The sequence below is a fragment of the Petaurus breviceps genome, unplaced genomic scaffold (genome assembly GCF_028583685.1).
Source record: "Petaurus breviceps papuanus isolate PSGF00001 unplaced genomic scaffold, PetGlider_PUasm1.0 37, whole genome shotgun sequence".
In the NCBI taxonomy this organism is placed as follows: Eukaryota; Metazoa; Chordata; class Mammalia; order Diprotodontia; family Petauridae; genus Petaurus; species Petaurus breviceps.
Window position 1 is genome coordinate 5,783,657 of NW_027186296.1, and position 22,167 is coordinate 5,805,823.

At 38.4% G+C, this 22,167-nt stretch overlaps 1 protein-coding gene across 1 annotated transcript; it reads right to left on the bottom strand.

Moving 5' to 3' along the window:
• EMC7 (ER membrane protein complex subunit 7) lies at nucleotides 1-18,015 on the bottom strand. Its single transcript, XM_069097665.1, has 5 exons — nucleotides 17,736-18,015; nucleotides 14,792-14,911; nucleotides 10,861-10,999; nucleotides 3,310-3,390; nucleotides 1-492 (listed from the first exon to the last, which is right to left on the bottom strand). The coding sequence occupies exons 1-5, from the start codon at nucleotides 17,975-17,977 to the stop codon at nucleotides 340-342; spliced, it is 735 nt and encodes a 244-aa protein (XP_068953766.1). The 5' UTR covers nucleotides 17,978-18,015; the 3' UTR covers nucleotides 1-339.
• Between the last annotated feature and the right edge of the window lie 4,152 nt (nucleotides 18,016-22,167).

The following is a 22,167-nucleotide window of genomic DNA, read 5'->3' on the forward strand; positions in this document are numbered from 1 at the left end:
TTGTGTCTCCGGATTAAGACTTATTTTATTATACATAATGTATAGCACTTCATATAATTTAGTTTATTTATGTCATTCTCTACAGGGCACTGTAATTAATTCAGTGACATCAATGTTGACCTCATATGGCAAAGGATGGGATCTGGGTTATCTTCAGCGTACCAAGTACCAAACAGTTTAAATGAGCTAAAAAGTTACATCACATACAACAGTTGCAAGAGATCAACTTTCAGGCTGGTTCAAGTTTACAGTAGTTGCTTTGTGAAGTTTTCCCTCAAGACTTGGATGCCACCCAGTGTCGTCAAGTGTTTGTGCAAATGCCAGCTTTGGACTACCTGACTACCTCCTTTTGCCAGCCCCACTTTTGCCTGTCTTACTGCTGCCACTGCTGGACTTGCTCGAGGATTTTGAAGAGAAGAGTCTTGTCATAAACTCTGACACATCTGGCAGCTCGTGGTTGGAATTCAACATGTTCATTGACTGCTCCATCTCCTGCGGGAAGACACAGCATGATGATGTGAGAGATACACCACAGCCATTTAGGTTCACTCATTGTCAGCATCTACTAAGGCATGAATTCTTAACTTCTGCATGTCTGGACCCCTTACAGGAGTCTATGGAATCCTCAGAACAATGTTTTTAAATGCATAAAATAAAATACACAGGGAACCGAAACAATACAAAGGGAATCAATTATAATGGACATATAACAGTTATCAAAAAAAATTTTTTTAACCTAATTCGTGGACCTTAGGTGAAGAGCACCCAAATTAAACTAACAGATGAAGGTAATGGGATTTTATTAAATAATGACACTGTAAGACTAAATAACACTTTCACAGAAAGCCAACGTTCATATAAACTAATAATTTTTCAAAACAGCCAAATCCAAGACACGCTGATTCACTCTAAGTCATCAGTAATCATAGTTTATGCTTCTCTTGTGCCCTCTAACAGTTAGCATATAGCAAGGGTACAATAAATATTTGCTGATTTGATTCAACTAGTATTTTAACTATGAGTTCTCTGTATGTATATAATTATTTTAAATCTATTAACATGTCAATCTCATGCTAAAAAAGGTAGCTGGTATTTGGAAGCTATTTCTTTACAAATTTCATACAAGTAAGAACTCTATGACTACATGGAGCTTCTCTGGATCTCAGTTTCTTCATCATTAATGAGAGGAATGCAATGGGGGATCTCTAAAGTTCCTTCCAACTTTAAATCCTAAAATCCTATGTTCTAAGTGACCTCATATTGGTCATTTGAAAAAAGAGGCACCAAGAAATCTGTGACAGAAACAGGTCAGGAAAAGGGCGTATAGGAGATAGTTATCCTTTAAACATACTTTCTTCCCCTCCATTGAGTCAGTAATCTAAAAAATAGTAAGTCATTACACTAATCTTGTACTGCTTACTTTGTTAAAAGTCATTTTTTTCTTCATTTAAATTTTACATAGTCTTTTTTAGAGAGTATGTTAAAAATAAGATTCTAATTAATATTGCAAATTTGGAATAACCTTGCTCATCATAAAACTATGACAAAACAGCAAATGACATACCATTATTCCAATATGTACCATGACTCTTACCAAGATCCAACAAAGTAAGCCAGAAATGTAATAACTAAAGTGTGAAAATGACCTTAATTACTGTCAAGAAATGAAATTATGACCCAATCAATTTTATAATCTTTTTGCTACGATAAATTTCCTTTTAAAGTCACCCAAAAGATTTTAAGCAACAAATCCTAGTTCTTTTAAAGCAAGTCTTCGTTTAGCAAGGAATGAAGGTTAATGCAAATGAATTTTAAAAACAAAACTAATTTTACAGGAGAAACACGCTCACTGCTCAATGGGCAGACTCTCTGGCCCCAAAGCACAGGGTACTTCAAAATACAAATTCTGAAGTAGTTCCCAGACCACAGAAGAGATTGTTTTCAAGCTGCAGCTCCCAGTTAAATGCATCTCTTCCTTTCTATTAAGCACCATACAGATTAGAGAAGAAAGACCTGACTAAAACTAAAAAACAAACAACTGTCAATATATAAGACAAAAGTACCAGCTCTTAAACTATCAGGAAGTAAATGGTTGCTTGCCTTTTGTTTGACCTGTCTGCCCTGAGAGCCTTGTCTGGACCAACAATAACAATACACATAACAATAACAACACTAGAGCTACCATTTTATAGTGAGTGCTTTAAGGTCTGCAGAGCACTCCCCATATTTGTTCCTCACATCACTATGAAGTAAGTGCTATTATCTTCACTTTTATACATGAGGAAACAAGGCTTATGGAGATCAGATGACTAACCCAAGGGCAAGGAAGTATGTGAGAAAAGATATGAACTCAGCTCTTTTCTATCCAGGACAGTATCTTAGGTGGATGGCACTTTAATGTTCCCACAATAACCCTGTGAGTTGGTATCATTACCACACCTCCATTTTTCCATCACTCCATCCCTACCCCAGGTTCATCGTCCACCTCCAGTACTATAGTGAAAATTCCCTCTTCTCTTAATGACCAAAAGCCAACGAACAAGTTCTCATGTTCCCTGACATCTCTGCAGCACTTGACACTGATGACTATACTTTGCTCACTCATGGTTTTCATGAAATGAATATAACTATACTTTTTTTGACTTCTGAAGTCCTTTACAACCTGGTTGTCAACCTATCTTTCCAGGCTCATAATACATTTTACTTCTCTTCTGGCACTCTTAAGGTCTAGCCAAACTGGCCTGCTCTCTGACCCTCAAACATAGATAGCACTCAATCCCCCTTCTCCATGCCTTTGCACTGGCTGTTTCCCATGCCTGGAATGCAACTCTGACTCACAGAACCCCTTTTTTCTTCAAAACACAGCACAAACACCACCTTCTACAAGGAGCCTTTTCTGATTCCCCAATACTACTGACCTCGTTGACTCCAAATACCTTGAATTTAAGTATCTTGTTCATATATGTACATGTTGTCATCTGACAATGTAAACTCCTTGAGAGTAAGGAATGTATTATTTTCTGAATCTATATCCCCAGTCCAAACACAACACCTGGCCCATAGAAGGCACTTAATATTTACTAACTGATCAATCACAGTTCCCTGGTTTTCTTCCTATCTCTGTAATTCTCTTTTTCAGGTTCCTCTCCACCTACCCACCAAGAACACAACAATGTATTAGCCTAGTCTACAGGTCAGGTTAATTTGTGAGCAGGTTAAGGATGAAGTAAAAATCTAATATCCTTTGGGGCAGCCTAAATGTGATCAACTGGACATAGTCAAAGAGCTTCAATTGAGCAATTTCCTTACCCGTCTCATGTCAGGATCACTTGTGTTGACAACTTTGGGCAGAAGCACAAATATCAGTAATGGAAGTACCATCATCATAACCTAGAGAAGACAGAACAAGAATTCACAAATTTTTTCTAACTGAAGCAACTTAACAATCATATATATAAACTAGTATAGGAATCAAAACAGCTTAAGTGTACAGAATTAAACCAGAAGCCCACAACCTTTCAAAAGATTTTTTTCAGGACAAAAACTAATTGACTTGGGCAATTATTAAATTTCTCTCCAATGCACTTTTCCAAACACCTCTGCTGATATAACAAAGTATATCCCTTGACAACAGGTGACTGGTATGTAGGTGCCTCATGCTCTAGAGTGGTGACTACAATCTTTTAGTCCATAACCTATGTTTACACTGTTGGACACACCTTGCCTCCTATTAGTGCTGTATAGTTAGTTGGAACATGGTGTATTAGAAAATCATTAGACTTGAGAAGGGGAAAACTTGGGTTCGAATCTTACCCCTGGGATATACTAGATAGGAATCTGACTATTGCAAGTCACTTAAACCTTTGTAAACATCAGGTTTCTCTTCTGTAAAATGGAGGTCCACTTTATGGAGCTACTTCACAATCAAAGGAGATAATACATGTAAAGTTTTAAAGTTTAAGACAAAATATGAACACCAACAACTATTAAATTATTCAAAATAATTTTGTTTTAAGAATTTCATGACATTTCTTGAAATAAAGTCGAATAAAAACAGAGTTCGAAATCACTAATGCAGTCTTGAGAGCAAAAGATCATCCACAAGAGCTTGGTCCTGGCTCTGCCCATACTCCCAAGTTCCCCAATTTATCTTACCTATGACTTCAATTAAAAGTAGGGAAAATAATGGGGGAAGAAAGCAAGACACATTGTTGCATATATACCTTCCCTCAATGGACCCTCTAATTTTTCCTTTTTGGTCTCTGATCAGTGAGTATACCACTGTACTCCAACCTGGTTATTTTATATTATTTGCTTAGCACCATAACCATTCCTCTCCAGTGCAAAGGCCTACCTTCTCCATGAAGCTTTCACCAATTCCTCAAGGTGGAAGTGACTTCTTCCTCACCTTACAACACTTATCAAATTTTAATTCATATCATATTTATTTGTCTCCCTAGGGTACATATGTGTCTCACAGGGTTGTTGTGAGAGTCAAATGAGTTAATGTTAAGTACAATGTTTCATAAAATCTAAAGTGCTATGTTGATGTCAGTTATTTTTCTACCGCTGCTGCCGCCACTACTACTACAACTATAGGAACCTAGGCTGGACCCCAATACTCAATGGTACAGAAGCTGTAACCTGCTTCCTTTTTCCAACCCTCCTCTGGCAGCCTTGTGACCCTCCACTCCTAAGAGCTCATTATATTGGTGACAGACTTATGGGCACTGATCTACTTTATTCCTGCTGTCCCTCAAAACTTCCAAATTCAAGTGACCCACCAGCCTTACCATCCTCCAGTAGCAGAACACATGGGCATCACCATGCCCACCATAAACTTTTATTCATTTCTGTATCTCTCCTAGTATAACATAGTATTCTTCAAGTGATAGGCAAAAAATATTTGATGAATCAAATTCTCTATTTTGTATAAAGGTGAGCTGGGTTGCTGAGTGTGGTATTAGATTTAAAGAAAGGTGAATTCTATTTACTAATACTAAGGCCATTTCAATTTATTATGGTGCATGCTATTGAACAGGGACTAATTCATTAAGGTAGTTCAGATAACTGTATTTTCTCTAGAGAAGAAAAAGCTACAATATATTGGCTCCTGGAATCTGCTAATGGGTATAAAGGGGCAGTAAAAGAGAGGATGGATCAGTGAAAAAAGTAAAGATGTGGATTATGATATTGACAGAAGAGTACTTTCCATTTTGTTTATGACCTATGGGAACTATTCAATGCCAGAGACTTAGAAATGAATTAATTTTCCAAACCCAAACTTACTGCTCCAATATCCTGTTATTGTGTTCCAAATTAACAAATAGCATTTAGGATTTATTTGGTCATTCCAACAAAAACTTGACAACACTCTACTGAAGCACTCCAAGAAGGTTATTTAAATGAATGCCTTATAAAATAACCCTTCATCATTAGCACCACCTGCTATCTCTACCTCAGATTTAATCTCTCAGCTCAGTGAACACAGAAAGGTCCTGCTCATAGGGCTGTAAAAAGTGAGAAGGGATGTGTCTGAATGTGCTTAAATGGCACCAAAATACAAAGCTAACTACAGCAGACTGCCTAGATGGCTAAATGATTGCTTTTACAACACATATAATCCCAAGTTCATTCTATTCCCATAATTCAATAAAGTTTGTAAATGTGCTTTTTATATGCAAATTGAAAGAACAAAAATCTTTAAATAAAAATTAAAAACTGAATTGCTATATTTTGAAATGAAGTAAGATTTTTCCCAAAATCATCATCATTGGATTTGTTTTTATATTTAGTGACACTGAAAAGGAAATATATATACACAAACTCATAAAATTAAAGAGATTTAGGATATAAATTAAAAGATAAGCAAAATTGGTGCAATGACAATCTACGTGATGAGGAACTTTTAACTACCTTGGTAATTGGGTTTCAGACTGCTTTAAAAGAAAAAAGTGGTTGTAGGTAGAATGATGTCATATAAAGAATCAGATTCTAGTCTGGGAGGTACCAGGTAACGTACTATGTGACCATGGTCAACTCACAGCGTCTCAACTTCCCCATCTGTAAAATGAGAGGATTGTACTATATAATCACTTAGTTACCTCTCCAGACCTAAAATGCTATGTAAAAAATTCTTAACTTGCTAGAAATTCCAATTTACAAAATGGAGAAAGCATTAAGGAATTTTTATTTAATTCCAACAAAAGCAAAACACAGGGATGACATGAAATTAAAGGAACCTTGGGAAAAAGTGGCCATTTCATTCCTGATACTTAAAATATTAAAGAGATGAAATGTTGAGTAGAGCTGGACATGCACCCTAAGTGAACACATTCAGAGGAAAAAAAAATAGTTGTGATGCTATGGCTAGAAACCCTCGAAAGGACCAGGGGATTCCAACTAAACTTTCTGACTGTCCCTTTGCAAAGGACCCTTATAAGAAGCGAACATTGGAGAAACCCAAAGAACTATGTCTAAGGAAATCATCTAACGAACGTAGACGAAGAAGGCACAATGAAGAAGACAGAACTTTTCAAGTAATTTCACTTCATAAAGCATGGAAGAGCCACTGAGGGGAGAATGAGCCCAGGGAGGAAGAAACACAGGAACCGGCCATCCTGGGACTGATTCTAACAAGAAGGAACGAGTTACTCACGTAGAAATGCTGGGTACTTCGGGGAGGGGAGCACTTTATTGCAGAGCGCATATATGAAGGAGAGGAAAACCAGGTATGGTTTGATGTGCGTTCTAGATTTCAGAGGAGCAGATTCCAAGGGTTCAGAGAAACAATAGGCAGCATTCAGTGGCTTAACATTTTACAGGAAAAACTGGCTGAGACAAGCGGGACAGGAAACTCAAGAATGAAATTGTGAGCATACAAGACGACAATTTGCAGAGAGAAGCAGCAGCTTTAAAAAAACAAAAAACTGTAGGGGCTGCACAGGTGCTTCACTATCTAATTTTTTTTAAAGATACGCAAATAAGACAGAAGCAAGGGCAATTAACTAATATTGAATACAAAGAGTAACATCTTGCTATAAGAACAGCAGTTAAAAGCAATTTTTTAAAGCTTAGAATGAACTTTGAGTGGCAATGAATGCAGTGCTAAGGACAACAACAAAAGAGTTTGTTCACTATTTGAGGGGCAAAAGGAAATGAAAAGAAAAGATGCTTCAAGGTGGATAAATGATGATAAAGATCTGCCCTGAAAAGGCAAACTGATTTTCCTTCTGTCTTCTCTTTCAGGATGATCTTTGGATTGGAAAGGAACAACAAATGTTTAGTATGGAGTAGAAATCCAAGATATATAAGGAGTTACAAGAGCAACTAGTTGCCTTTAATGAATTCAAATCACCAGGTTTAAAAAACTACATTATAGGATGCTGAATGAACTCATAAGTATGATCACCTTTGTCAGTGAGATGTGCTGTAGTATTGGAAAGGACAATGTTGTCCCATTTTCCCCAAAAGAGAAGAGAGGGGAGAAAGCAAACCATAGTCCTGTGAGCTTAATTTAAACTCCTGGAAAAATTCTAGAAGGTTATTATTAAAGAGAATATTAAGATACATAGAGAGAGAAAAAAGTAAGCAAAGAGAGAGTAAGATTTCATCAAGAAGCATCAATCATGATGCTTTTTGATCAAGTAATTCACCAGGAGGTATATATGCCCAAAGACCTGACAAAAACAGAAAGGTCCAATACATACAAAAATATTCATAGTAAATATCTTTTTTTTGAGGGATAAGGTAAGGCAATTGGGGTTAAGTGACTTGCCCAAGGTCACACAGCTAGTATGTGTTAAGTGTCTGAGGCCACATTCGAACTCAGGTCCTCCTGACTCCAGGGCTGGTGCTCTATTCACTGCACCACCTAGCTGCCCCATAAGTACTTTTTATAACAAAGAACTGGAAAGAAAATGTGGGTCTGCTGATTGAGGAAAGGATGTAGAAGCCATGGTATATGAATATGGTAATGAAATGCTGTGCAGTAAGAAATGGCAAATATGAGGAATTCAGAGGAACATGAAGAAATGTATGAACTGATACAGATTAAATAAACAGAACCAAAAGAACAATACATACAAAAACTATAACAATGTAAATGAAAAGATTACTAGAGGAAGCCTAGCTGAGTAAGTGAAATATCAATAAAAATTCTGGAGAACAAAAAATACATCTTTTCCTCTCAGGATTCAAAGGACTACAGAGCAAAACACTGCATACAATGTCATATGCAGTCAGTGTACAAGTTTTTTGTTTAACTATTTTTCTTTGTTAGAAGACAAGAATTCAATTTGGGGAGAGGGGGGATCAATGTAGAAATTACTGTAATATAAAAACAAGACATCAATAAAACTTATTTACAAAAAAATGCAGGGGGGCGGCCAGGTAGCTCAGCGAGTAAGAAAACCGGCCCCAGTGTCAGAATGACCTGGGGATCGAATCCAGGCTCAGACACTTAGCTCCCACCCAGAAACACCTGGCCGTGTAACCATGAGCAAGTTACTTAACCCCAATTGCTTTAAAAAAAAAATGCAGGATATGTCACATTAAATTCATTTCCTTTGTAGAGGGGACTGCTCAGAGAACACTCTAGTTATAGATTTAAACATTGCATTTCATTAAAATACTCAGGATATCACTGTGTACAAGACAGAAAAATGTAGGCTGGTTACACGTGGTAGACTTAGAAATGGTTGAATAGGGAGGCCAAAAGAGTAACCATTAATGGCTTGATGGCAATCTGGAGTGCCCCTGAGATTCTGTGTTTTGCCCAGTGAAAAACCTCTATCACTTATTTTTTTTTTTTGAAAGCAATCGGGGTTAAGTAACTTGCTCAAGGTTACACGGCCAGTTATTTCTGGGTGTTATCACTTATTTTCAATCTCTCCCTCTCTACTGGCTCAGTCTCTACTGCCTACAAACACATCCATGCCTCCCTCATCCTGAAAAAATCCCCACTTGATCCTATCAGCCTACTACACCCAGAATAAAGTAAGTAATAGTTATGCTCTATTTTGCCCTTGACTCCACATATCTGGACTACCATGCTATGCCACATTTAAAGAAGGGCAGTGACAAGCTGGAGTTCCTACATAAGAGTGACTGGGCAATGAGAGGACCATAGGATCTGCTGAAGGGAATGAGAATTAGCCCAGAGGAAAGCCAAGGGGCAGGGGAGAGGTGGGAAGGAAGCCAAGGGAGATGATAGCAGTCTTCAAGTATGTTAATGTTATGTAGAAGAGTGATCAGATTTATTCTCTTTGGTCCTGAGTATGCAACAGGTGTCCAAAAGTAGAATGCTCCTCTTGGAGGTAGTGGGTTACCTCTTATTAGAAGGTCTTTTGAAAGAGGCTTATCAAATCTGCAAGTAATACAAAATTGAGAGGGATACCTCAAACTACATATGAGAGAATCAATAATTAAAACTATCTTGAACCCTGAAATCATGGATAAAAAAATCAGTAATGAATTTATTAGGGGTAAATATAAAAACCACATCATCTTAAGAGTTAGAAATAACCTTTGAACTCATCTAGTCCAACTTTGCACTGCTGCATATGTATTAGCAGCATGTAAAAGGAACACGTCTGAAAAGGCAGCAAGGTGTACTGGAAAGACCACTGGACTTGCAGTCAGGAAGAGCTGGGTTCAACTTCTGCACCCGTAACTAGCAAGTTATTTATCTTCTCTGGATCTCTGTGCTTCATCCATAAAATGAGAGGGTTATTAGTTCAGATGGCCTCTAATCTATGATCCTATATATAGGATGAGGGACATTTGACCTGGTGACAGTTTACATAAAAAAGACATGAAGAATCAGGTTGACTAAAAGCTCAATACAAGGCAATAGTACAATCCAGTTGCTAAAACAGCTGCTACTGTTTGTCCTTTGTTGTTGAAGAGGATCACAACATCATGGAGGTGATGCCACGACATGCAAGTGAACTGGATTACAGTGAGGGAGGGCTGTGCAAAGTCATCAGCCTCACTTTCTCCTCCAGAGCCACCTGGATCCAGTGCCCAGATATAGATCAAGCTGACTAGAGACGGCCTCCTGCTATAAAAGCTAATGCAATTTTGGCTGAATTAATAAAATCATACTATCCTATCACAGAATAGGTCCAATTTCACTATATGCTTTTCAGCCTACATAGAGTACTTTTGTCTTATTTTATTTGCTATGTTTCAAGAAGGTAACTGACAAAAACTGAAGAGGAAGGTGACCAGGATAATAAAGGATCAGGACACTGTGCTGTATGAAAAAAATGACTGAAGAAATCACTGAGGAAGCTGTGGAAAAGAGTCAATTAAAGGGAAATATGACAGTTCTTTTCCAATTGTGGAATGCTGTCATTTGAAAAAGTCAAACTAGGGTAGAAGTTACAGGGTAGCTGATTTCTGCTCAACTAAATGAAGAACTAACAATCAGAACTCTCTTACAATGTACCAGATTGCTTTGTAAAAGCAGTAGGCTCATCACCACTGGGAGTATTCAATCAGAGGCTGGATGACCACCTGCTGGGAATATTGTAGAAGGGATTCCTGAACTATGTAGAAGGTTGGCCTACATAATCTCTAAGGTCCCTTCCAACCCTAAGGTTCTACAAAAAACAAGCACATTTCCAACCACTATGCCACTTTTCAAGAGAAGGAATTCTCAGTATAATCTTCTCACTTCTCATCCCCAAGTCACTGTTTTCCCTCAATCAATACTCTTTGAAATCATCTCTCACTATCAAAAAATTTAACCTTAGGGGTCTATATAACTGCTGAGAAACATTCACTTCTGAAAACTGTAACCTAAAAACTAGCTCAGAATTAATAAAGATGTTTCAGTTTTGTCATAATACATACCATTGGATTCATCAGAAAATCCGTCCAACCCCAGGACTCCCTTTTTATAAAGTAGGAAGGTGGACCAGAAGATTTCATCTGAAGAGGATAGGGTAACCTGACCACTTCTGATGTCTTAATGTAATTAACATATCTTGCTCTGGTAAAAACAACAACAATAAGAAACAACTGAATAATTCTACAAAAATAACACTAGTTCAAAAAGTCCTAATATTAATAATGCCTTATATTTATATAGGAAACACTTTACAAGTGCCTTCATACCCACACTTTTTAAAAATCTAAGCAACCTTTTTTAAAAGTACCAAATCATGCAGCACATTGTCATAAAGAACACTGGAACAAGACAGAAGACACAGATTTTGGTCTCAGTTGTAATTAATTCGCTTTGTGATATTAGGAGAGTTACTGAATATCTTAAAATGTAGGATAGTCTTCTCCAGGTCTCTTCTATAGTGTAAGCAGCTATGGGCTACTTACCCTGGGCAAGTGATTTAAACTTTCTGGACCTTTTTTTCATACATAAAATGTAGAAACTGAACTAAATCTCTAAGGTTCCTTCCAGTTCTGAAGTTTTATAATTCCACATTTATATTTAATATTTTACTACCACAGGCATCTTAAAAATTAATGTATTTATTCATCATGTGGATTATAGATATACCTGATCTTCAACGCAGTATTACAAAAAAGTTTTAAAATTCAAGAAAGAACACCCAGAAATGGAAAAATTAAGTTGTATTCATTTCTATCCAGATACCATAATTTTTAAACAAAATTTCAGGCACAGGTTAACATTTACCATAATGCAAATCAACATGATATATAATCATTTCTATCTGCTTAGCCCCTCAGATTTATCACAATGATGGAACCATAAAATTATAGGCAGAGATTGACATGATAAAATACAGTTAACATGAATACCATTATATACTCACAAAAAAGGTCTAATTAAAAGATTTCTAAGCCTCAACCAATAAGCCTTCATTTTAGCCAATATTTGATAAAATAATCAGCAGCCACAGAATCCATACTCTAAAACTAACAATCCATGCAAAGGTTCTTTTGTTGATGAGGATATAATTTGCTAATGAAGAAATCTCTTAGAATGATGTGACAATTAAGGTTATTTTTAAAAGACGTCCTTGCTGTAGATCAACTAAGGCTGAAAATTTAAAATCTGATTTGTTTTGCAAAAGCTATGATAGTGATATTTGACAGGAGTTTATAAATTAAGATTTTTTGATTTTGAGTGTTTCAGGATGCTAATGTATATAGGTTGTTGACCTTGTAGGAGTTGCTATCCTCAGACCTGATTTCTGTGACATACCGAAGTATCTGCTCCAAGAGGAAAAAATACCAGGAGATAACAACCCAGAGGTGGAATCCCTTGGCTTCAAATGCTTCAACTGCAAAAGCTTCTTTAAAGCTTGTGGGACTATAAGGATATATGTTCCCAGGGCAATTCCAATTACTAGGAAAGGTTACAAGCTAAAGGCAAAGTCAAGTAGCAGTTTGAACAAACAGCTTCAATATGGAAATTTTAAAAATAACTAGGACATTTTAGTTCTTCTGTAGCTACACGTAGTACTTTTTAGAGTCCAACTAGATAATTTACAAGAACAGTTTCTTCTAGATGCAGATCATCCAAAATCTGAACATTTGGTCAGTTTTTCCAAGTATCTTTTTTTCTGATTGACCTTGCTTACCTTTCTTTCCCCATTCATAATCAGATTTCTCTTCCATTTTCAATTTAAACTTGACTCTCTCCCTTTACCAATCCCCCAAATCTCCAGATAGCTCTGGAAACTACTGATATAAACATGCTTTTAGCCCTAACATTTCCTAACCTATTACCAGAGAAGAATCTACCTTGAAATGGCTGGAGTGGATATCTATCATCTTACAGGAATTTTCCTCTCATTACCAAGGTCTAACATTTCATTAAAATTAAAAGTCTTTGTTAAGGGACTTAAGCACTGGAATGAGGTCCAAGGACAGAAATAACAGTTTAACTACTAACCTCAGAATTAACCATCAAGGAACACTCTTCACCTTAAATAAATAAAACCCCTTAAAATCATCAATGTAGAATCTTGAGAAACATGGTATTAAGAATATCTCACATCATATTAAAATATTCAATCAAGTATAGTAATAGTACATAAAGTTTTTCTTCAGCCTCTGTACTTTACTATTTAAAGAAAAAACAATTTTGTCTAGCTGTGATACCAAAAAGCTAGAAACAAATTATGTGCCCCATAACTTGGAAGTAAATAACATACTGACACATACATATATGAGATACACTGCACTGTAAAGAACAACACATGTTAATTCTGAGAACCATGGTAAGATTTGAACAAACTGATGCAGAAAAAAGAAATTAGAAACAAAATACATATAACTACTACATTATGTAATGATGAAGTAAATGTAAATGAAAACAAAAGGTAATTAAACTATGGTCAAGTATAATTGACAATGTTGGTTCTAAATTACTAACATTGAAACCACATCCTTTATTTCCCACTAGAAACAGTATGACTTTCTCAGTGCTCAAGTTAACTATTTAATACTGTAAGTTGGAGAACAGGTACCCATTTGCAATGTCGTAGAGGAAGTTCCTCCACTCGGAGGATGAAATCACAGGTCTGACATTAAGATAAAATTATTAAAAAGAAACAATAAAGTATAAAATGAAAAGTTATATGTACTGTCAGATACAATAACTGTATTAGATTATTTTGCTTAGCTGTCTTTTTTAATGGTAAGGTTCCAGAGTTATTTATTGGGAAGTGATGTGCCAAAAAAATACATCAACAAAAACTAATGCTGCATGGCGGCTCAAACATGGTTAAAACTTTGTTTTGGCCCACACTTATGATTTAATTAGGGTAAGGAACTTCCAGTAGGGATACTTACTTTACTAATGCACCTATTTAACTATTTGGCAATGGTATCAGAGAGTTGCCTGAGACAGAGAGGTCAAATCATTTTTCAGTCAAAAAACAGAGACTTTTGCCCAAAGTCACACAGTCAGTAAGTGCCAAACGCAGGACTTGAACCAAGGTCTTCCTTATTCTAAGGCATATTTTCTGTCCACAATGCTATGCAGCTTCTCAGATAAGACACTGCTACTTGGAAACTTGTTCATATGTTTATTGGTCAGAAATCGTTGACAATTAGCTGATCAATGAACAGAAACTCAAGAAAACCAAAAGCCTAAACTTACAAACAAGATCCAATACCTAGGAACACTGTATTACTCATTTCAAACATCATATTTTTCTTTCTCCTATTTTTGTTCCCTAATTAGGATCAATTTTTAGTACGATGGTTAACTGTATGAAGATTTCTAGCTTATCCCAAAAAAACTTTAAAATTCTGTGATCATCAATTAAATAATCTAAATTAAGGAAAGGGCTGAAGAAAATTTTAAGGCTAACATTAAATAGTCACTAGGGGCATTGCTAGTATTTGCCCCTGACAAACAACTGATAGTTATTTTCGAAGTACAAACAAGTTTAATGTTTCAATTTTAGCAAATAGTATCACAACAATAAGGGATAGATTAACATGTAATTAAAAAGGAAAGATGCTTATGGAAGGTGTAAAGGAAATAATGACATCCTAACTAAAAGTTCAACAAACAAGTCTCTGAGTAACCTCAGATCTTCCTTGCTATTTAACCTGATACATATAACACTTGAACATGTAAAAATAAATTCAGTTTAAATCAAAATAAAAGATAGTTCAACTTTACAATTTCAACAATGTACTGGAAATACAAGGTTCTTTTAAGGTGTTTTGTTTTCAAAAACCTAGAGTCTGAATGAGACATATTGCATGGATCTTAATAAAAACCAACAGGGATATAATGAAATATTCAAAAGCCCTTAGAAGAAATAACACCAGGAAATCTCACCTCATTTTTCCTTTTGAAGTGATATCCACCCGGACAGGGTCAAACCTGTAAGCTGGGGATATAACTTCTACAACATAAGAACCAGAAGGTATGTCATGAACCACAAAACTTCCGTCTGTCCTGGAAAAATAAAAATCATCCTCGGTCACTTTTATTCAATAATTTATTTTCTCCTTGAACTTAAGACTTTAAAAATTTCTATCTCAAAGCTATTTCAAAAATCATACAAAAACCAGCTGATAAGAACAAGTAATGTGCCTGCTCAACTATGCAAGTTTCTCCAGCCACAAAATGAGAATAAATATCATCTACTTTTCAGGAGGATAAATATCAGAAAGGACTTTATAAATGCCTATCACATGAAAGAGACTGGTTAACTATGGTTATCTGTCCTAATGGATATGTAACTGAAAACCACAAATAATTCCGACAATTTGGGCCACTATAATGACAGCTGGGAATGTTGTTACAAAGAGGAGGGCCATTGCCCATTTTAGTAGAATTCCCTGAAATACAGCCACCATTGCAGAGTGGAAGAATGGTCCTATTTCTTCTGGAAGCTGGGACACGAGAGGATTTACCAAAGAAGCAACTATATAGTCCTATTCAGTAAAGCAAGGGACACCAAGAAACTCTTGTTGTCATATACTAGCCCTCAATATTCTCAATTCCCTAACTTCCAGAAGACTAGACATATGTGTTGTTTAGCATGCTACAATAAAATTAATGCTGGACTAGGAAGGAGCCTTAATATCTGAGTTCTAGTCTCAGCTTCATGTCCTTGCTAAGTGACCCACCTTGAGCAAATCACTTAACTACTCTAAGCCTTAGCTCTCTCATTTGCAAAATGGGGACAAAGTATACATAATCTGCCTACTTCATAGAGTTGTTTCAAGATTCAAATGGTATGGTAAGTATTTAGAAAAGTCTAAAGCATTATACAAATATAAAACTCAAATAATCAATGGACATATTCAGGAGTTAACTATATAAAATCAGATATGAATTAAGTATAACAAGATGTACTGAACTCATCTTAAAATAAAAAATATTAAAAACTGTATTTTAAAAGAAAGCTATTGGGGAGTTTTTATGAGCTGAAAAAATAAATACAGCCTACATTTATTGACTCCCATTATTACATATTAAATTTGACATTTTCACCATTTGCATATATTAACTATTTCCAAAGTATTCATTGATAAGTGGTAGGACAAGTATTTTCCTTGCCTACTTCAAACTAAACATCAAAAAAAGAATACTAGTAGTTTCAAACATTCTTTAAACATTTCTCTAAGGTTTAAACTATATAGCAGAAGGCTGGAGAATAAGTGCAAATTAATACAATAGAAAAAAATTAGAACTGTCAACTACTGTAGGAAACAAATCTCTCTGCCAAAGGTGATTCTAAGAGAGGAAAAACTTGGTGAACTGGCTAAAAAACCCCACAAAACTCTAGTAGTAGTAACACCTATATTTATTTCCTACTATTTAAGCATAAAGCAAAGAAATTAAATATGTCAGAAAAAAATCAGCTTCTACAGATGTGTGACAGCCTGTAAAGGCACTTAGGTGAACTATAATTACTAATTATAATTAATCCTGAAATGTTACTTTCACACTTCCAGATAGATGAGTTGTCAACTCCAATGAGAAAAGTAGCAAAAATCTGGAATTAAAACTAGATTTTAAAGTCCAGTTAAAGAGTCATAGGATCATAGAAAAAAGAGCTGGAAGTCAACTCAGAAGGCTTCTAATCCAATGCCCTCATTTTACAGAAGAGAAAAGGAAGGCCCAGGAAGGTTAAGTGATTTGCCCAAGATCACACAGTCAGAAAAGCTCAAAGGAGGGATATGAATCTAGATGCTGACTCCTGAGCCAGGATGTTTTTCTCTTTTTTGTTCATATTATACTACCTGCCTATTAAAAAAAAAAAAGGCAATTCTTCGGAAGATTCACCTTATATTTTCGTTTTTTAATAGGAGATATAAGCACCTATTTTTTACATTCTTGCCTCATGCACCAGAAAAGGCACCAGAACACTAAAAAATCTTACAGGAGTGTTCATGCCATTCATTTACCACTACCTTTGGCAGCCTCCTGATTTGGCCTCAAATCCTAATACTACAAAAGGAAAACCATGAAATTAAAACGTTGAAACTAAGAAGTCCAGAATCAATGAGACAAGTTTTGCTGTAAATCTCCCCAGTTGATTCAAAAGTGGTAAAAAGGGCAATTCATTTCCAACCCTCACTCCCAGCTTCTGGTAAAAGCTATTTTGCTTAGAGGTTTCAGATCTCATTAATTTTAGCTGCCATGTACTTAGCCAGCCTAGCTGAGTAGTCAACAAAAAAGTCCCTTAGGAACAGCTTCATTAATTCCCACTTGCTGAGTAACACTCAGCAGAGAAAATGGAAAAGTTGCAACGAGGGCTGAAGGCATGTCACGAATAGGAGGCAAAACTTCAATTGAAATAAGATTAAGAAAAACAAAATGCAGGTGGCATCTAGGGTTGACCTGTGTATACGGGCCAACCCAACAGGGTGCCAGTTTTACCTGCAGAAGGGAGGAAGGGTGGAGTGAAAAAAATGGACTAAAATCCGCTACTGGCTAAGCCCAGGGGCGAGTATTTACCGTTCCTACCTAAGGAACAGGACAGGACACATAAAGGGAGTAACCCTTGGTGTGCCTTACCTCGGGGTGCTTCCTGACGGAAGTCAGGCTGTGCCCAAAGGCCAGCTTCACCCGCTCCCTCCAGGAGGCTTCCCCTACCTGTGACGTGGGGTTCGGCTCAGCTCGAGGAGACTCCCCCCCCCTCACCCCGCTCAGCACAACGCGGGGCACGGCGCAGGCGCTTAGACAGGGCTGCAGGCCGGGGCTCGGCCATGACACAGCTCCGGGCCTGGCCCCCCGCTACCCGTCTCCCCACCGCGGTGACACTCACTTGAGAAAGCCGACATGCTCCTCACCATCCACCAACACTCGGGCCCCGGCGATCCAGTCCTGCGGCTTCACTCCCGGCACCACCGCCCGCCCTTCGATCTTAAAGCGCTCCCCAATGCTGCCCCCGCTCCCGCCCGGCCCCTCGGAGGCCACCCCCGCCCCCTCCGAACCCTGAGAAGAGGCGGGTAGCAACAGCAGCAGGACCGAGACGAGACCCCACTGCACGGCAGCCATGACAACCATCCTGGGGGCGGGGAGGGGGGGGGGGGAAGGCTGGCCGGAAGCACCGACCTCTCTCCTATCGGCGTCCCGGCAGTCTCAGCCAGCCGGCTTCTTAACGTCATCACCCTGCACCGGAACTCATCCGGCTACTAGAACAAACAGCGCGGGGAAAGAATAAATTGACCTGGCGGAAGTACAAGTGGGGAAAATGGAGAGGGAGCTCTTTTCCTTTTTCATCCCCGTCGCACCGGAAGACGCGCGGCGGGAGCGAGTCACGTGGCATAGGAGCAGCTGTGGGTGGAGTCGGATCGCTTCCTCCCCTAGAGAACGGCAGTTCCTTTTAGCCACCTGATTCGAGGATTAAGTAGAGATGGTGTCCTGGTGCCTCCAGGATCGCACTATTCTCGGGTCGTGAGGGAAGCGGTCCTTGGGCAAGAACGGAACAGTGGCCTCCCCAGCGCAGGTCTCCTGAGTCTCATAGCATAGCGTAGCTTACATACACACACAACCCTATTAGGTTCACGCGGCGCTTTACATCCGGTAATAAGAGGGGATCCTACCCTTTTTGTGTCCAGGCCCCCTATGCCAGGCCGCTGAAGCCTGTGGAACCCTTCTCAGAATAATCTTTACCAATGCATAAAATCCTCAGGATTACAGAGGAAAACAATTATATTAAAATAACGATATCTACGTGTTTAATTTTTTTTTAAGTTCGAGGTCTGTCAGCCTCTTTTTCCAGTGTTGTTACACCTTACTTGGCAGATTCTCAGCAGAACAGTGACACTGGCCTCTTGCCTTGAGAAGGGCCATCTCCCGACTCTGGGCATTTTCACTGGCTGTTCTGGATGCCTGACATGCCCTCCAGCCCCGCCCATCTCTGTCTCGGAGTTTCCCTGGCCTCATTCAAGTCCCGGCTAAAATCCCACTTTCTGCAAGGTCTCCCCTAATGCCCCTTAATGCTAGTGCTTTCCGTCTACTGATGAATCGAAAGAGTTAAAGTTTGGTTTGTAGTGGTTTCCCCCAATTAGGCTGGGCTGTGAGCTCTTAGAGAACCTTTTTTTGTATTCCTCCGTCCTGTCCCGTCCCCCCCCCACTCCCGCAACACAGATCATGACAGGATTTTAGAAAGTGCTTATTATAGATGACCGCTAGGTGGCGCAGTGGCCAGAGACTAGCTATTGTCTTTAGGCAAATTACTTAACCTCTGCCTCAGTTTCTTCAACTGTAAAATGGGGGTAATAATAACATCTACTTCCCAGAGTAATGAGGATCACGTATATGTCAAGTACCTACCTATATAAATACTATTTTTATTGACTAACTGGCCAGGACCCCAAATTGTGAATCCCTACTATAAATCTTGAGGCTGGGCTCTCCTATGTTGAGAGGTTATTGGAGCTGATACCAGGAAAGAAAGCATGGAATCACAGGATCATATGTGTACAGCTGGAAGGAAACTTGGAGGTTATCTAACACTCACTCCCACCTTTTACAGGTGAGAAAATTAGAACCCAGAGGAATTCAGCTGGAAGAAAGGATAGGTGGGATTAAGTTGGTCACCTGCTGTAGCAGCAAGCACCCCAGCGTTCCCAGGGTAGCTGCTAGCACAGTTTCTTGGATCTGCTTTGTTAAAGGAAAGCAACTCAAAATGGGTTAACAAGCTTACTTTAATCAGTCAGACATATATCGTTTACCTTGTTCAGGGGAAAAGGTCAGCACCCCGAACTTCAAAGTATACAGGCAGAATTATCAAGACAGAAACAGATCAAGTAGACAGCTTTCCAAACTGTCCAACCATTATATCCATACCAAATCAACATCTGAGTTTTTCAAAGGGGGGGGGCCTGGACAACGGCTTCCCAGAATACAGATCAAATCACAGAACACTTCTCAAAGTGAGCCCCCAAAACAAAGCCTCACATCAGGGTTTATGTAGCCTTCTCCTGGCTCAGATAATGTAACAACCTTATTGACCTACTGAAAAACAAGCCTCCCACCCCAGGCTTCAGGTGCACTTTAGCCTAGGGGCAGGGAAGATCTTCCAAATTTGCATTCCCATTACACCTGCAAAGACAATAAGTCTTTCCTTCTCTTCTTCCTCTATTTGTGCCACCCTCCAACACAAACACAAACTCACATTAGAGAGTCTCTCAGATCGAAGTATTCCTGTTTGAAAATGGAGGTTTCCATTGAATTACATTGAGAAATTATAAAAACCAACTAGGACAAAAATGAGATATGAGAAGGCATTTTCCTACCTCCCCCACTTCTTTGCCTAGGTGAGGGACTGTGGGTTGTGGAACACTACATATGTCAGAATTTTCTGATACTTTGGTTGCTTTTGTTGAACTGTAATTTTTTTCCTTTTTTTTTTGTTATAAAAGGGATGACTCTCTGGGAGCATTAGGAGGGATACGTTGTGAAATGCAGGTGTTGTAAAAAACAAAAGATCAATAACATTTTATTAAAGAGAAGAAAATGCATATGTCTCAGTGAGAGGGTCATTTGTATCTTAGCATGGAGTTAACTAAATCAAAACACTTTTTCTTAGAACAATGAAAGTGAAGAGGTTACCTATAAAGAGGGTTAGGGTTGCTCTGGAGACCCCAAAATACCAACACACCAGGTCCTGCCAAATGAATTCAACTCAAGTCTCTCAGCCAAAGAAAAGTAGTTTATTAAAAGGTCGCTTGTGTTGGACAAGTCTGTGCTAGGTCATTCTAGGGCGCTCTCACTATTCTATGGTGCTCTCACAAACATGGAGACAAGATGGGGTCTTATATACTGAAGGTTGTGGGAGGAATCTAGGGGTGGTCTAGAGGAGGAGTTTGGGGAGGGTCTTCAGGAGTTAATGATGTCAATGAGTGATTAAGGGTGGGAAGTCATTGGTGGGCTAGGCCAGTTCAAGGGTGGAACAACACTTTGATAGGCTCAAGGATGGGAAGTCTAGTAACAGAATATTTTGGCTCAGCCACAATGTAAGGCTTATTTCCTCATGCAAATGCCTCATCAAATGAGACAATTTAATCAAGAGTCCAAGGGAGGTTCCCAGAACCTGTACCTCAAGGACTCAAGGAGAGCTCCAGGGGGCTCCCAGAGCCCATACCTCATCAAAAGGAAGTTTTGAAGAAGGAAAAAGTCAAAGGAGCAAAAGACACACGTCTCCTTCACCCTCCAGATATTCCTAGGTCACACAATAGAAATTCCCTTTCTTGTACCTTCCTCACTTGTTATAGGAAGTGGTTATTTGGTAAATGGCCAGGACTATAGGTTAAACTCCATAGAAAGTCCAGATTACCTCTGCAAGGTGAGCAAGGTATGGATTATTTAAGATTTTGTAAATTCTAAGTACACAATTTAAAGGGAATGCTGGTCTTCACACAGACCTCTGATCTTGGCACCGGGTTCCATATTATATATGTTGGGGAATAGTGAGACAGAGTTGAATGGTAAAGGTTTACTGATAAGATTATATTTGGAGAGAGAAAAGTTTGGAAATGGAGATGGGAGTACAAAGATTTGGTGAAAAGAGAACTAGATTTGAGATTAGAAGAATTGTTGATTCGTTTTCTTGGCAGATACTGGAGCGGTTTGCTATTTCCTTCTCCAGCCTATTTTATGGATGAAGAACCAAGGCAACAGGATTAAGTGAGTTGCCTAGGGTCACATAGCTAGTAAGTGTCTTAAATCAGATTTGAACTCAGGAAGATGAGTCTTCCTGATTCCAAGCCCAGTGCTCCATCCACTTTCACCACCTAGCTGCCCTGGTTAGGGGGTTTTAAGAGAGACCTAAATTCAAATCCTATCTCTAAGGAAGGCCAGGTGGCTCATCGAGTAAGAGCACCAGCCCCAGTGTCAGGATGACACTGGATCGAATCTGGGCTCAGATACTTAGCACCACACCCAGAAATAACTGGCCGTGTAACCTTGAGCAAGTTACTTAACTCCAATTGCTTTAAAAAAAAAAATCCTATCTCTGAAACAACCTGGTTATGTGATATTGAGTTAGTCACAATTCCTATGAGCTTGAGTTTCCTAATCTATAAAATGGGAATAATACTACTTGTAATCTCTACCTCACAGAGTTATTGTGAATAAAGCACTTTGAAAGAACCATGTAATCATAGCTAGCATTTATTTAGCCCTTTAGTAGTTAGAATAAATTTGTTGCCTTGGTAATAAATTAGTCTATCTTTTTGGCCTATCTTTGA